Genomic DNA, 16,287 nt, shown 5'->3' with positions numbered 1-16,287 from the left:
ACAGGGAGAAGACAGCCATCAGTCGCTGCAGATAGGCCTTAACGATGTCTACGGCTGGCTGAGAATAAATCAGATCTGGTTCGGTCGCCAGACTCGGGTGTCTGAAGTGTGAAACTCCCACTGACACCTGGCTGCATCACTGACCATCACGTGATATATGGTGCAGCATTTCAGGGATGGACATTGACTAAATATATCTACTACCTGAACATACTATATTTCCTAAAAATCATCTCAGACAAACAATTTAGATAAAAAAAAAACTCAGTTCTCTCTCTTTCTCTCATCATCGCACGCATAAAGATTCTCATCCTGAGAAAGCTCCTCGTTCTCTAAAAGGCTTCAAAAGTGAGTACGTACTGTAAGTCAAATAAATAAGCAATGCGGTTTAGGGAGGAGGGGATTGATGTTTTTTTTCCCCCTCTGCACGGTGCATCGAATATTTATAGTGGCCATAAATCAATGCACACTGATAGTTTTAGGTTTTGGTGTTTTTTGTGTTGTAAATGATGTCACCAAATGAAATATTTCAAAAGATAAATCATTGATGAAACACATTTTTGGGCCAGTGTTGATCATCGCCTGGTAGCCCAAGTGGCACGTGCCAAGGAAATCCCAAATTTGAAGAATTTCCCATATTCTCTTCACAGATTAGAGCACATTCACACCACACAGGTACAGGGCATCATTTTGTAGACCGTTGTGGAAAATGCCGTCCGTAACTTCCGGGCGGCAAACACTACCGCCTTGTCTTCTGAATACATTATGCGATAAAAACAATCATGATTCTCAACTTGGAGCAGAGGTTTGCTTCCAACTGGATTTGAAGGGGTGGTCTGACCTTTGACCTTATTCTAGCCTCTGAATGAATTCAAACAGGAGCCTCAAAAAGAATGTTTTGGCGCGACAAAGCCATGGAAGAACTTTGCAGAAAGTGGATGCATATGAAAAACCATCGTTGGACGGATCCTCACTCTAATGGAGACATTTTCCTCCCTTTCGCTCACTCTCTTAATCTCTCTGGCTGCTCCCTCCGCCCCTTTCACCACTTCCCTGAAAGCTTTTGTGCAAGTCCAACGGAAATTCACTGAAAAGGCTATTAACGAACGTTACTCTTAACAGCTTGAACACACGTATACACACGCACACACACACACACACACACACACACACACACGAGACACGTGCACTCACCGACAGCTTGCTGGAAGACCACAAGTTTGAAAATGGCAAAACACGTTTGCAAACATTTATTTATAGAGATTCACTGTCATTGTAGTTGAAGTGTCGAAGCAGTGGCACTTAATTTATTTTTAAATCTGCAGAACATCTTACGTATAACTTGGCCTCCATGTGCTTGCAAACAAATTCAAGTTTTGCCGTCGTGTCTTAAAAGTAAATTTCAGTTCACAACGAACGAGAGCCTGGAAAGACATCACAAAGAAAAAACATAATAACAATGCAAACGTTTTGGAATGTTAGCGGGCTATTAGACTTGATCAAATGATTCCAAGCAAAATACTAAAAAGTATATATTGAATCTTTGTCACGCTGACAAGTTTCAAGTTTATCTGTGGAGAAAGAAAGAAAGAAAAAAAAGAGCCTCCGAGTCACAACACCTTTGGAGAGCAGCGTACATGGTGTACTGTTGATAGGTACTGGAAGCAAAGAAAAAAGCAAAAAAAAAAATATGAACGCTACAGATGACAACAACAACAAGCAATTCCCCGGTTGACCTAGTACACTCGGCAAAGTTGGAATGATTGAGAAGGGCTTGCCTACAGAGTGGAGGAAAAGGGAGAAAAAAAAGGAAAAAGAACTTAAGAAAAAAAAAGGTAATTTATCTGAGCGACGGTGCAGTTACTGTATTGGACAGGTGAGTGTGTGTGTGTGTGTGTGTTTTGCTGAGCAGTATTATTTCCAACTTGTACTTGCCCTGCCAGAGTTTCCTCCCCCTGCCCTATGAATCCTTTAAAATCGCCCAATATACTTTAACATTAATGTCACAGGGCTGTTATTTCATTTACAGCACAGCCCCTAACACAAACTCGTTTTTGTCCGTGTAGGAACAAAACAAGTTCTTAATGAGCTTTTCCCGGTCCTTGAATGGGTGTGAAAATCGAAAATACAACTCCTCAGACCCGAATGTGTCTCAAATGGGTCCTTGCCATTCGCCGTGATAACAAAAGAGAAGCCTTTCAACCTCAAAACACTCAAGCAGGAAAAGTCTCGGAGCCCCATTTATTTTTCGAAAACAAGTGGAAATTTGGTTGCTTTTGCTCAAAGAGATGCAGAAAGGGCAATTGGTTTTGCGCGTTTCTTGCAGGTGAATATTTTTTCATCCAAAAAAAAGATATTAGCTTGCAATTTCAATTAGAATTTGTTGTGGCGAAATCGGTCAATAAATAACTACTCTCAAAACGCCCCTGCCTTGTCGGAGAGATAGCCCCGCCCACCTCAGGAGACTGGAAGGGGACATAGGTAGGAATGTGCGTATGATTTTTGGTGGCGACTGAAAATAGGCGGTTTGTGGTTCTACAAAATGCTGATATAAAGCAAATCAAGTTAAAAAATCCTCCTCAGTTCTGGAAATACTGACAAAGAAGACGAATTCACCCTCCAAACCCCATGCATTTTAATTACTTAAAAAAATTGAATTATTTACAACATTTAAAAAAAAGAAAAGCTCTTTTCCTCTGACCCTCAGGGTAAGCTTGAGTTTGATAAGTGCGGGTCCAAAAAATGCAAATGGGAGAGAACAAAAATGAGATACAAGCCCGCAGGACTCTTACCTATTAACAATTACAGTCTCAAAATGCAGCAAAAACGTCCTTGGAGGAAGTTCACATTCTTCATTTGCTCCCGGCGATGATGATGCATGAAGTCATAAGCGCTTGGAACTACGTGTGACCTGACCTCTACCCTTGTCGTGACCTCCATTGTCAATGTAGATGGGTGCGGGTGGGTAGGGGGTGGGGGGTGGGGGGGGGAATCATTCTTCTATGTCAAAATAAGTCCAAGGCAAACCTCAAGAAAACGAGACAGCGGAACCCCCGACTGTTAATTTTCATTTTCTATTTTATGAACTCCCAAACACAAGGGGCTCACTTAAATGACAGCAACATGGCCGTGATGACAAAATATGTGAATGACGCATGGAAGAAACCTTCCGAGAGCACGTGAAAGTGTGGCGGAGAAGCTGAGAAAGAAAAAGTTGAAAAGACTTCCATGAAGAAATCTCATTTGGAGTCGGTATTTCAAATATATTTTTGGTGATGTCAGACATCTTTCCTGAGCAGAGCACTCAAATTAAAGACCAGCAAGTAAAAATGGAGGCCATAGTTTGGCTTGAGCCACAGGTGCTTCTCCTCAGTCGACATCTCTGTTTCTCATAGAATACGGATGGACGCACGAATGAAGCCGTCTATTGTCTATGTCAGAATTGTCCCAAAAAATGTTTCGATTGAACAGCCAAGTTAAAAATGAGGTCACCTTCAGAGGCACCAACTTACGCAATACGATATGTTATATTGTCACAAAATTGATCTTGGCAGTCAAACACCCAAAGATGAATGAGACGGCCCAACAACAACGAAAAAAAAACCACAGGACTTTTCACAAAAATCTGTGGGCTTTTTTCCCCAAATTGTACAGAATCAGCCCAGTCACGATATCAACGTTTCATTCCTCAAAGGCGTACAGACGATCGGCAAAATTAAATATATGCTAATATCGTGAGATCTATAATGCGTATGTCTGTTCTGGTGACTCGGTCATATCGTGTGAGGCTAAAGCGGCAATAAGTTGACATGAATAAAAATACGGGAGGAAATCATGTGCAACGGGAACCAGTCTTGTGTGGAACCGCGAGTGTTTATTTTATTTTATTTTATTTTTTTATCCTATCAGCAAGCGGCTCACACTCGAAGCAATTCAATGGTGATCTGGGTAAGAGATGTAGAACAGGTAAGCACGGTGATCGTATCCCGGTTGGAACACGTCGGCTCACTGACACCCCCCCCCCCCCCACCCAGGTGGATCCTCTGTCAACACTTCTAATGACGGCAGCTGGCTGATAACACCTGACTGCCTTGCTCCATTTAGCCCCGCCCCCTCCTTACCATTTTGCTGCTGCTCACTCGCTCACAGTCCGCGGTGTTAAAACCTTGGGTAATATCCGTCCCTCCCCGCTGATATCCCTTTGTACTCACGGGAGAAATCCTCAAAATCCCCTCTCTTGCTCACCGTTTAATCTCCTTATCGGCGTGAAGATTACAGCGCGCTGCGGCGAGAAGAACGTGCACCAAAGTGCCGCCAGCGCCCGGTGGAAACTGCGGTATGTGACATAGCCAGACGAAGGATTACAAGCAATCGGGTGAAAGATCACGCCGGACGCCGCATGCGGTCAACCCGAGTTCTTGAAAATTCACTCGGGTTGGATGGGCCTGTTAGGCAGGCGAACGATCGTTATTTAGCGATTAACCTGAATGGTATTTTCTAATTATTAAGGTCAGAAAAGATGAGCTTTCCAATATGGAAATCACATGGAACAAACAAACAAACAATAAATGCCTCATCTAAAACCAAGCATGTGGCACTCACGGCAAATTTATTTTCCTTCCAAAACGCAGGCCAACTGTAACGAAATAAATTAAGCCCAGCCTACTGATTCTCGTTGATAAATCGGAACGTGTCAAGATGCTCCGGGGTGAGACGTGAAAGCAGGCTACTGACGGAGCGTCCTGCAACTAAAAACACTTGCTCCGAATGCACAGAAGTTATGGGGCAAGCAGATTTATTGATTAGCTAACTTCCAGCCTGGGGAACGATTCATTTTCCCTTTTCGAAAGTCTGTGTTATTGGCATGGTGTTGAAATATTTACCAAAAGAGCTTTGTTATATTTCTGCTACCTTCTTTCTTCTCGTCTTACTCAACCTCGCAGTCTTTTCCTGATCCTGCTCTTGTGCGTCTCCAGCAGGTGGCAGAGGAAGGCCTTCCCTCCAGTGGGCACACCCGCTGCCAATGTTCTAATTACATTTATTGATTGAGAACATGGCATTTATTTAAGATATGTATTCTAACGAGAATATTATAATTTTTAGTCATATAATTTCTCACTATTTCTATAGCCAAGTATATCGTATAATATCTACTATGTTACTGTACTTTCGTTTACATTGAAGTTGACAGCAAGTCTGGCAAACCATAGACGGTATGCACTTATTAATATTTTCATGCGTAGTACATATAATATGAACTGAGATATAGCAACGTTACCAGGCATATAAACACACAAAAAAAACATTTAGTTGAACGAAACAGTTTTGTTTTTTTTCGCCCACGGTTTGCTCATTGTTGTCATGCACTAAAAACAAAACGAAAAAAAAGTTAAAAGCGGTCGGCCAAATCTAATCCCGGAGTCTTGATTTATAAACACAGCTGTGATCTCTGCGTCGCGCTCTGTATCCACTTCCGACCAAACAAATGAAATTGAGCCAATTCAACAGTGCATTTTTTTCCCCCGGTGTACTTTTGATCCGATCTGAAAGATTCCGTCCGAGCTCAAACTCAACCCACAATGTATCCCTTCTGTCGTTTGCACGAAATATGAATGCGTTCATTTCGGACTCCATGTTGACCACTCTGATCTTCTTAGCTCAAGTCAAGTGCGCATATTTGGGTTTCATCCCCAAATTCCCCGAGATTTGGGACGCCCTACCTCTGTCCGGAAGGTAGAACCACTGAAGGGGGTCAAGAATGGTACAAGGAGAAGAAGAGTTGAAAGGAGGTAATCTCTATTCAAGAGGCAGGCACTCATTTCACTGTCTGGGGCTCCAACAGGCCTCCCGCTCCCTCTGCTCCTCTAATCCATGCAGTCCCCTGCTCAGCACACTCAATTATTTATCAGCTCACAGAGGAGAGCGGCGGGGAGGGGAGAAGTAGCTGCAGTTTTCTTCTCGACTCATCGTTGCTGCCCTTTTATTTTTTCCTCCTCTCCCTCCTCTTGAGCAAGCGGCCATTCCTTCATGTCCGGCATGAATTATTAACACTAATGACCCCGCGGGTACAAACGAGGGGAAGGGAAAATATCCCGGTCATCACCTTTTCCCTTTTTCCCCCCCTTTCTGCGTCCCCGGTAAGCACCCGGATCCTGACCTGCCCTACGGAAGCTCGCTACCTCACACAATCTCTTTTTTTTTTTTTTTTCCCAGTTTCCCTGTCTCCACATCCACTCTTGATGTACCTGTTCATTAGTTCTGGATACTTGCTGTGTTTCTTTTCTTCCGGGCCCCTATTATCGCCTTTACATCCTTCGGACGAAAGGTCTTTTGTTCCTTTTGGGAGTCTCTGAGAGGATGGATGGAAGTACTTACACTCGGTTACCGCTGTCAGCGATATCCCCAAGGGATCGCTGCAATACTCGGCTGTGCATTTGGAAGTGTTCACGACCGTACATTTGAACTATGCCTTGTCGCCAAGTACTGTATGCTTGTCTCAGTACAATAGGTGTGTATGAAGCTTTGCATGTAATAATATATATATATATATATATATATATATATATATATATATATATATATATATATATATATATATATATATATATATATATATATACAGTATGTGTGTGTGTGTGTGAGTTCGTGTTTATTTGTCGTGTGTGGCTAAAACTGAAAGAGGGGGGATGGTGGGGGGGAGGGGGAGTCAATAAGGAGTAGTGATGAAGAGGAATTGCTAATGTCAACTGCACTTGCTTGCTTGCCTCAGTATCAAAGGGCCCTGCATGCTTCATATCTGCAGACAGCCAGCAGCAACAGACTCCCCGTCATTAACTGCAGTACGGCACACGGGGCCAAGGGAGATCGAGGGGAGGGAAACACAGTCCCCCCCCCCAAAAAAAAACGGGGGGAGTAAGATAAAGAAAGAGTAAAAGAAACAGAAACCAGAACAAGGGATTTGTGTGCGTGCCTAACGAAAAAGGTGGTGCTAATTTTGCCGTGAGCGTTTGTGCCTTGAAAGAAATCTGATTTGTCGCAATATTTATGTGACTGAAGGAAATCTTGTGCAAAGAGTTACAGTTCACTCAACTGCTTATTCCCGTGGTGGAGAGTTCAAAGTTCCCAGTTTCTCTTTAAAATATATATAAGCTGTATATATATATTTTTAATCAACCTTTTTCTCCTGCTGTCTTCCAAAATAAGAACATTTTCCACCATTTAATTAATTAATTATATATTAACGCGCCCACAGATGTGTCTGTGTGAGAAATGAGCACCGTTTGCTGCAAAACAGATGTTCTTTTAGCATCACAGCGTAGCATTGCTGAAGCAGGAGGGAGATTTGTTTTGCCAACGATATATTCGGAACTTCAGATTGATTCAAATTATTGAAGAAAAAAACTAAATCAGTAGTCCAGAATTTATTTTGAAAAAAAAATAAATTACATTTAACAGTTTATTGCGGTTTAGGGGTGAACACTCGAAGCTAGAGAGCAACCAATAGCGAAGGCCTACGCTGACTCACAATGCAAAGCTCGTATTTGATCAATAAGTCAAAGCCTCAAGGTTTTGCTTCAGCGGTCAAAGGGCTGGAAACAAAAACACTCGCTAGGTCTCCCTCCACTCCAGATAGCCTCGCAAATGTGTGCAAAGTGCCTCTAGAGGGCATGTGCTAGGTTTGTTTGTTTGTTTGTCTGTTTTTCCCACATATGGGGACTGCACGTGTTTTATCAGTGCAGGTCAAAAGAAACCATCATGTCACAATTCTAGCCAAATCCCCCCTCGAATATCACGCCGACACTCGAATTACATGACAGCTACTGCTCCAACTCACAACGGCGCACACACCCTTGTGCATCTACTAATCCACAAGATATTTAATAACCCCCGCTAATAGAAGCACACTTAAACCTGCCTGGAGCTAAACGAAGAAAGAATGTGCATATCGCTTTATGTGCTGAGCTTTTGAAGTTTGATAGTGGGGGGGCTGGGGCTGCACCCTTCCTTCGAAACGACTTGCTGAGCATCAGCAGACTGAGGTCATGGAAGTGATTTGCGAATGCCTGGTTTTACCGCGACATTGCTTTGCATTTGAAGAGAACTGAGGCTTGTATGCGCTTTCTGTTCAGTCATGTTTTTACAAGAAGAAAAAGTAGCTAGGGGGCACTATTAGGCCTCGGTAGACATACGAAAGCAGTCTTTCGCGCTTGCTAAACAGATCTCAGGAGGTATGCCGATGTTGACGTCAACTCAGGGATAACGTTGCCCACCATTTTGTACGTCTTAAGACAGGGGTGTCAAACTCATTTTAGTCGCGGGCCAATTTGGAGTTACGTCTTCCCTCGGGGGGGCCGTTATGACAGTGAAACCACAAAATTATTACTTGCACACAACAAATGAATAGATTACTGGTTTTGAAATCAGTCAAGTATAATAGTCTGTTCAATTATTGTTCAAGTGAGTATAAAGAGGCTAACAAAATTATTGCAGAATTTATTTTTGTTGTATTTTAATTTTGTTATTTATTGCACGTGACAATTTAACATTTCGGTACCGATTTGAGAAGGTCAACACACATGATTTGCTTTCGCGGGCCACATAAAATGACCTGGCGGGCTGGATCTGGGCCCCGGGCCTTGTGTTTGACATCAGTGTCTTAAGAGGTGTTACGGTTTGGTAAAATTCTGAGCTGGTCATCCACAAGATCATTTCAGTGGTTCCATAATACTGTATTTTGCTCTCAAATGTCCATTTTCCAATGACCACACAACATACGTCACATTTTGCTTCACTGAAAAACTTCACACTTTCTAATCATCTATTTAGAACAGATTATTCCCCCCTAGAATCAGTCATTTGATGCCACTATCAACATTCACACCATCATCTTCCAATTTTGCTTTACATCACATTGATATCTTGTCAATGTTCGATGCATATTTCAGATATCCATTTTCTGATTTATTATAATTATAAAGTCCTGACATGTGAGCACAAGGCAATTAAGGAGTCCTGAGTGAGCACGTCAGAGTCTGCTTGCTCCACGGCAGGACATCAGTGCCCGCTTACCACTCGCGGCAGTTCGTAATGACTTGGTAACCTGAATGTCAAAACCATTTAAAAAGCCCTCTGTGGTGCTCCTGTTTATTACGTAGTAGATAATAAAAGCTTCTCTTATTATTCTAGATCGTGAATACACTAATCTCTTCCATTACTCCCCAATTATATCAGCAACACTGTAGAGCGTGCTCCTCTATGAAAAATATGGTCGCCTATGCGGTAGGATACCTTGGCCTTTTTTTGTTGTCGTTGAAGGAATAGAACATGTAATATTTTCCAGCAGTACAAGAAATTCTACCACAACTCTTACAAACATGGCCGACATGCCGCAGACACCTTGCACTCAAAATATGCTAGGCCTCTGTACTGTACATACAATATAACGTGCGAGTCACTCTCTGGTGAGGAGCGAAATAAATCAAAATAAAATCATTGACTTGTCATCTAGGGTGCTCAAAAAAAAACAAACAAAAAGACATTTTTTTACCTCCTTGCCACATTCATTCATATCATTACACTCCACAGAAAGATTGAAATATTCAAATGAGCTTTTCATTAAAAACATTTGCCCAACAAGGCCACTTGTCTCAGATTTTTATTTTATTTTTTTGGGGGGGGACTTTAAGAGGATTAAAGGCTCGGTAACATCACGTGAGGCTATCCGAACGTACCCATCCATGCAAACAACAAGCAGCTGGGAGATTGTCCCCCCTCACTTTTCACTCAGTGATTGTCTGCAGTAGCTTGCTGTGCCAGAAGCAGCCGAGTCAGCAGATATACTGTACAAGACCATATGAGCTTCCGTGTTTTGTTCAGTGAGTACAAAGCCACCTCTTTCTGCCAAATCTTAAAAAGTCAGTCAACCAGAAGTGATACTTTAGCCGGGAATGTGATCTCACGTATATATCAGCCGATGAAACTTGCCAACTTACATTGGAGCGCGATAACTCAAGACGCACACATCGATCGCTTGCCGTCTCATGAAATCTTAGGCCACAAATGAAACGAACACAACCGTACAGTGTAAGGGAGCAAACATAGCATGAGGGCGTGCGCACAATGTTGCATTTCATGTGTGTGTGACCCGCAAGACCTCGGTACTCACCCAGAAATACATCATCATCTCAGCTGAGAGAGGATGGAAGACCAAAGGATTCAAGACTTGCGCAGAGGCCAGAACGCTTCTCTTCTTTTTTGTTTTTTGTTTTTCTCTTCCTCTCTCTCGGTCAAACTTTGTCTATCCTGTCTTGCGGAGTGCGTCCTACCTCCTCAGTCTTTTCACATTTTTTCCCCCCGCCTCTCTCTGGGATGTAATTTTTGGCCGCGCCGTCTGCTGACAACCAGTTAATTGCCCCTGTGTTTGTGGGTATGTAGCCAAGTTATAAAATCCCTTTTATGTGTCCCGCCGCCCCTGAAGACGGTCGGTCTCCCCGCTCCCGCCGACTGCGTTGGCTTCGCAGGGTTGCTGCAGAAAACCTCAAGCTGCTTCCTCTCCGCTAAAAACACAGCCTCTTCTTTGCCAAAAGGGGGAAGCAAGGAGGGGGTGGGGGGGGGGGGGAGAAAAACAATACGGAGAGAGGCAAAAAAGGGGGGAAAAGTGCTCTAAGGTGTTGCAACGTATCCCCCCCCCCCCAGCTTTGCCTCTCTTCTATCTCCTCTTCACAACTTTCCAACCTCTTGTCATATCTCTCCACTTTTTTCTTTTCGCCCGCCTCCTCCCTCTGCTTCCTATTATCGTCCCGAGCAGCTTCGGTTTCGGCGCCCGTGTTTTACGAGGGAGGCACGTGTGGAGACTTTTTTCTTTTAGTGTTCCCCGGGTGAAGATGGCAGGAGGTACAAAGTGGGTGGAGGGGGGGGGGGGTTGGGGGGGGTATTGGAAGAGTTAACCAGACAGAGATAGCACGGGATCTCGCAACAGGGAAGAACAAGTGCAGGGTGGAGGGGGCAGGGGGTGAGATGGAGAGCGGAAAGATACAGAAGGGGAGGACGTGAACATGAGCGGATGGGGAGGTGGGGGGGACGGAGCCCACGTGCTCGCTTTACAGGCTGGACGTAACTTATTTGGAAATTGATGGGAAATTCATCACCCGGTGGAAGAAAGCCACTTGCTGTCTGGTGCATGACTGTAAGCAAAACTATTTTTTAACCTCCCCTCAGTCCACAGTTTAAAACAGAAATATGCCACGTAGGAAATTGTGCTTCAAGGAGGAGGGGGGGGGGGGGGTAGTACCAAGTGTGCTTTCATGCGATGGCTGTGTTTGCAATCAAGCGCCGTGAGACAGACAGGCAGGAGAGAAGGAGGGTGGGTGAGGATTGAAGACTCGCCTGGCTCAGCAACTTTGGCCCTCAAACGCCAACCAGTGACTCTCACGTCATTGTTGCAGTCAATACAACGACTGAGATAAGCCGCCACACTCACTACGGCGCTGGCTAAAATACTGCCTTGCTCAAAACATCAACATAAGCGAGACCCTGTTTAAAAACCCAGGGGGGGGGGTGTATACTATACATCTCACCCATCATCATCATCAACAACAACAACAAACAAACAAAACGTATTCGGCTTCCAACAAGAGTGACAGCAAGTGAGACAAAAACAAATCTGTCATTCGGAAGTTTCTTCTTAGCTTTTTGGTTAGGCAATATAGCTCTGGATCGAGCCTGTATCAGTTTTTTTTTTTTGTAGTCTTTTGGCAGAAAAAAAAATAATCGCCTAGGATGACAGTGGACAGCAACACACACTAGGGGGCATTGTTAAGATTAATTAATTAATTAATTAATTAATTAATCATTAATCAGAAAACAAGGCCTGCGGCGGTTTTTTTATGCTAACAAAATGATTTATAAAAAAATAAATAAAATTTAAAAAATGGCAGGAGGATGCGTGTCCCTGTACACAAACTCAAAACACTGTCGCATGCAACATTTGGAGCGCGGATGAAGAGGTGTAGCGAAGCGGATCGACTCCCTCCATTTGATTCCGATTTAAGTCATCGGGACGGCTCATCACCGAAAACCAACGTTTCTGCTTTCAAGTCAAACTTCATTTTTGAACATCAGCAAACAATAAGTGCATAACTTGCATCGCGACCATACGAGAGATTGAATGAGTGGATTTTCTGACAATACACGATAGATGCTGCAGGTGCACTACGCCGCGGATGAATGTGATTATTGAAGTGAGTTGAGAAAAAATGCTTTGTTATAACCTACAAATACCATCACGCAATTCTCCATTACACTGTTGCCTATTAAAAAAAAAAAAAAAAAGAAAAAAAAGTACCGACATCAGCATTAGGCATACAGACAATGACTTGATCCAAAAGCTGATGCGGGTGAGGCTCTGATGTGCTGCAGTAAGCGTATTGAGTCCGCCGCTCTGCCTGCTCAGTGTAATGCTCTCTTGATGGCTCATCTTCATTTCGCCGTTTTACAAATTACTGCGGGTCATTTTCTACGCTGGTGAACTGCACCTTTGATCATTAGCAAATTTGAAATTTGATACTGGCACTTAGAAGAGAATTTATTCCCAGGGCGGGACATGTTTGATTTTGATTTATTTTATCCGTTCATCAAACATAATTGCTTTGTTTGATAATATCGTATTGGCTAGTGTCGATTTCGCCCTTAATATGTGCTATTGTCTTTTTTTTCCTTTTTCTATTTTTTCTTTCAACCTTTTGCTTGATATGTGGTCTGGACAGAGCAAACCAGCCTTTCTTCTAAAAATCATCCTCATCCTCCACAACCCAAAGATAAATGCTATCGATCGACGGCGTTGCTATTTTATTTTATTTTTTTCGCGAACATGGAACAATGCTAAGCGGATTCTATCAAGCTAAGTGTATAGAAAAGCCATTTCCGGTCTCAAAATAAAATTCTCAATTGTGAAGCTGAACGGACAAACCTATTAAGTGCTCAACAGCTGTTAGCAAGAACTCTAAATTGTATAGATTCTCTGCAACGGTTGAATAAACCGCAACCCATCAATAGTAATAGTCGAGCGCCGTTCTTTGAAAAAGCGTCCAAAAATCACATCGCAACAATAAAGCAATGCAATTGCCGTAGCGTTTCGGAAATTATAAATAAAATATAGGCGAGGCTTTCATCTCATTTTCTGTAGAACAATCTTTCTAATTTTGAGGTGAAGAATTTGAACAAGTCAGCTGCATAACAGGGCCATCATCGGGCATTATGGCCCGCGATTGGTTTATTTCTTTATTTTGGTTCTCGTGGTGTAAACAGCCAGGCCGCAAATGGCCAACTGCTCATAACGGTAATGATGATGATGATCATCAGCGATAACAGCCAAGTCTTGAAGCAAAATTACCATTAACAGAGCTGATGCGAGCAGATAATGACCTCGCGCTCCGCTTTGGCGTAACACACCCCAAATCTCTGCAACGCGATGAGAGCTGCAAATTCAAAAGACGACGCTCGGAATCTTGCCGCTCACTTTGAAGATGAGGCTGCGAGACACTCGGCATCAGAAATGCTCTTCGGGATTGGAAGTAGTTGTGTACTACACAGCGGTGTAAATAAAATATGGCCTGTGGAAATATTCTTTAATTCATTTCGACATTCACAGCGGTAAAAAAAGAACCTGGTAAATTTTGCCTAGCGACAAATCCTACTTGACTTCGACTTGCAAAATATTGCCACAAGGAAAGGTAGCTATGCATCCATCCATTCATTTTCGAATCCGCTTATCCTCACATGGGTCACGGGTGTGCTGGAGCCCATCCCAGCTATCTTCGGGCAGTCGGCGGGGGACACCCTGAACCGGTCGCCAACCAATCGCAGGGCACACATAGACAAGCAACCACACACACACACACTCACATACCGAGGGACAAGTTTTAGTGTTCAATAGGCCTGCCATGAATGTTTTTGGAATGTGGGAGGAACCCGGAGTACCCGGAGAAAACCCACACAGGCATGGGGAGAACATCCAAACTCCACATCAGCCGGAATCGAACCCTGCACCTATGCACTGCGAGTCCGGCGCTCGAACCAGAACCTTGCCGCCGGTAACTCCACAGTCCAGTATACAACTACAAAGACGTTTCCCCGTAAACCACCGTCAGATGACTATCAGAGGAAACAATATGAGATATCTTATAACGCTGCTGCGGCACGTCACGCAAACAAGCCAACAACACATATCCTCCGCTGTCTCCCGGGCATGCGGGAAGACAACATCAATATCAATCAACTATAACATTTATCAGCAGCTCAATAAAACACAGCTTTTGCAATCAGCAAGTGACACGCAAGAGATTGCAGTCTAATTCAAATTTAATTGAAACACCACCAATATCGCATTAGCGTGCGTCGAGAGGACATCATCCGCTCGTCGAAGGTGACAAAAGCCATGTCAATGCAATGCGTAAATAAGGAAATGACTCACATTTGAAGAAAAAAAAAAAACGGCTCGTCGCGACCTCTTGACCCTTTTTGAAAATCCCTCACACCCCCAAAAAAACAAACAAACAAACAGCATAAGCGTTGTGGAGTTAGTGTCAAACTCCAAGCGGAGCAAACAAAGCCAGCAGTTGACACGATAAGGAGAAGAAAAAACGTGAACTCACCAGTCTGGTGACGAGGGGAACCCCCAAATGCCAGAAGTGTTCGTTGAAGAGCCCACCGTACACCACGTTCCCAAAGAGAGTGATGGTCCCCGGTTTGCACAGACCAGTTCCTGGCTTCGTTTCTGAAAAAAACAACATCAACATATATTTGTCACCACGGTGTGTGGATCTAATTCGTGCAATTTACATATTCAGATTTGTGAGTCGTCAAACATAGACTCAATTCCCTGGACTCTGGAACCGGTGAAATCAAGTTGCATTCTTATTTACGGGCGCGCGGTGAAATTAGTTTGAAAGGGGACTTATGGAAAAGTCCGATTTTAATCATTTTGTTATACGCACGTGGTTGGTGGGTCTCTCGAGCGTCTGCCCGGCCATCAAGTGTGAAATTAAACAAGTGCATAAATATTGAGATCTTTCTGAAAACGTGACTATGAGCAAATTGTTCTGAACTTCCATTTTGTTGTTCTACAATAATAATAATAATACTGTAATACGATCACGGCTAGGTCAGATTTCTCTGCCGTGACGTGGCTTGGTAATGAAGTCGTGACTATTAGTGAAAAACGCTTTTTTATCTTGATGGTCACTTCAAAAAAAAATTAAATTAAAAAAAATTAAATATATATATTTTTTTGGGGGGTGTATGTCCACATTCTACACTCCTGCTTCTGCAACACCCGTGAAATTTCTTGCTTGTCTTTTGAATCCCCTTGCTCCAGCCTCGGTAGGCTCAACAATGAAATTTTTACTTGCCATTGGCTCAGCAACTGGAATAAAAATCCGTTACTTTTATGAGACGGCTGAGGAGGGGGGAAAAAAAATCCAGCTGTCCTGCAAAATGAAACCCCATGTGACTTGCATGCTATTTAGACACTTGGGAATTTTTTTGATGGGCTGCATGTCTTCTGATGCTAGATCTCATCTCGCGGATTATCAGCATCAATCTGAACATCATCGTGACCTCCGCGACCTCTCTGCCCCTTCAACAACAAACTAGACACGGGGCAACAATGGAGACGCTCACTACAGAACGGAGCAAACATTTTCTCGCGAAGGAAGCCGAGGGCTCTTGGGGGTCAATCCGGGAAAACGTGTGGTGGGTTTTCCACAGACCATTACGCCGCTTCTTTCTGCAGCTGTCAGAGGATACGCATAGAACACTGGATGGTTGGATAAATTGGATAGTTCAGAAACGGACGGTAGTTTATTTTTCTACTTTGTGTACTGCACTTCTCTTACGATTGTCTTTTTTCTTTTTTCCTAGTTACTGTTTCAGCTGAATTTCCCCCTTATTTGATGTTATCCGTAACTTTCTGGGATTATTGTTCTCGATCAAAGCAACAGAGGATAATCCAAGCAGCCTCATCAAAAGAGTTCAGATTCGAGTCTCGGTTTGGGAATTTAATGTTGACTTTCCATATTCCTCCTGAAACCAATTCCTTTTCAGATTAAAGGAATCTGATCCTGACTGGAAATACAGGATTATGTAACACCCCCCCCCCCCCCTCCTCCCCAGTTATGATCACTCTCTTTCTCGGCAGGACTATAATCAAAATGTAATCCGCAGGGAGAGTGTGTAAATACGAGTTGAAAAGGGAGATTTGGATGGAAAATGGTGGCATATAGAGCCCCC

The 16,287-nt window shown here is 43.3% G+C and overlaps 1 protein-coding gene across 20 annotated transcripts in view; it reads right to left on the bottom strand.

The window, feature by feature from the left end:
• The window catches only part of rbfox3a (RNA binding fox-1 homolog 3a), a 222,609-nt gene that overhangs the window by 92,484 nt on the left and 113,838 nt on the right, over positions 1–16,287 (bottom strand). For 19 of the 20 annotated variants that reach the window (XR_007963143.1, XR_007963145.1, XR_007963146.1 and 16 more), the window contains one exon: positions 14,652–14,773. Coding sequence is in view for 16 of the 20 variants with exons in the window: in XM_052070502.1 (XP_051926462.1) it covers positions 14,652–14,773 (122 nt within the window). In the remaining 4 variants the exon portion in view is untranslated. Of the gene's footprint in view, positions 1–10,165; positions 10,588–14,651; positions 14,774–16,287 lie in introns of those variants that run through there. The other variant, XM_052070507.1, reaches the window with a different exon arrangement.

This window comes from Hippocampus zosterae, chromosome 7 (genome assembly GCF_025434085.1).
Source record: "Hippocampus zosterae strain Florida chromosome 7, ASM2543408v3, whole genome shotgun sequence".
In the NCBI taxonomy this organism is placed as follows: Eukaryota; Metazoa; Chordata; class Actinopteri; order Syngnathiformes; family Syngnathidae; genus Hippocampus; species Hippocampus zosterae.
This window is presented reverse-complemented; position numbering and strand designations above follow the sequence as displayed.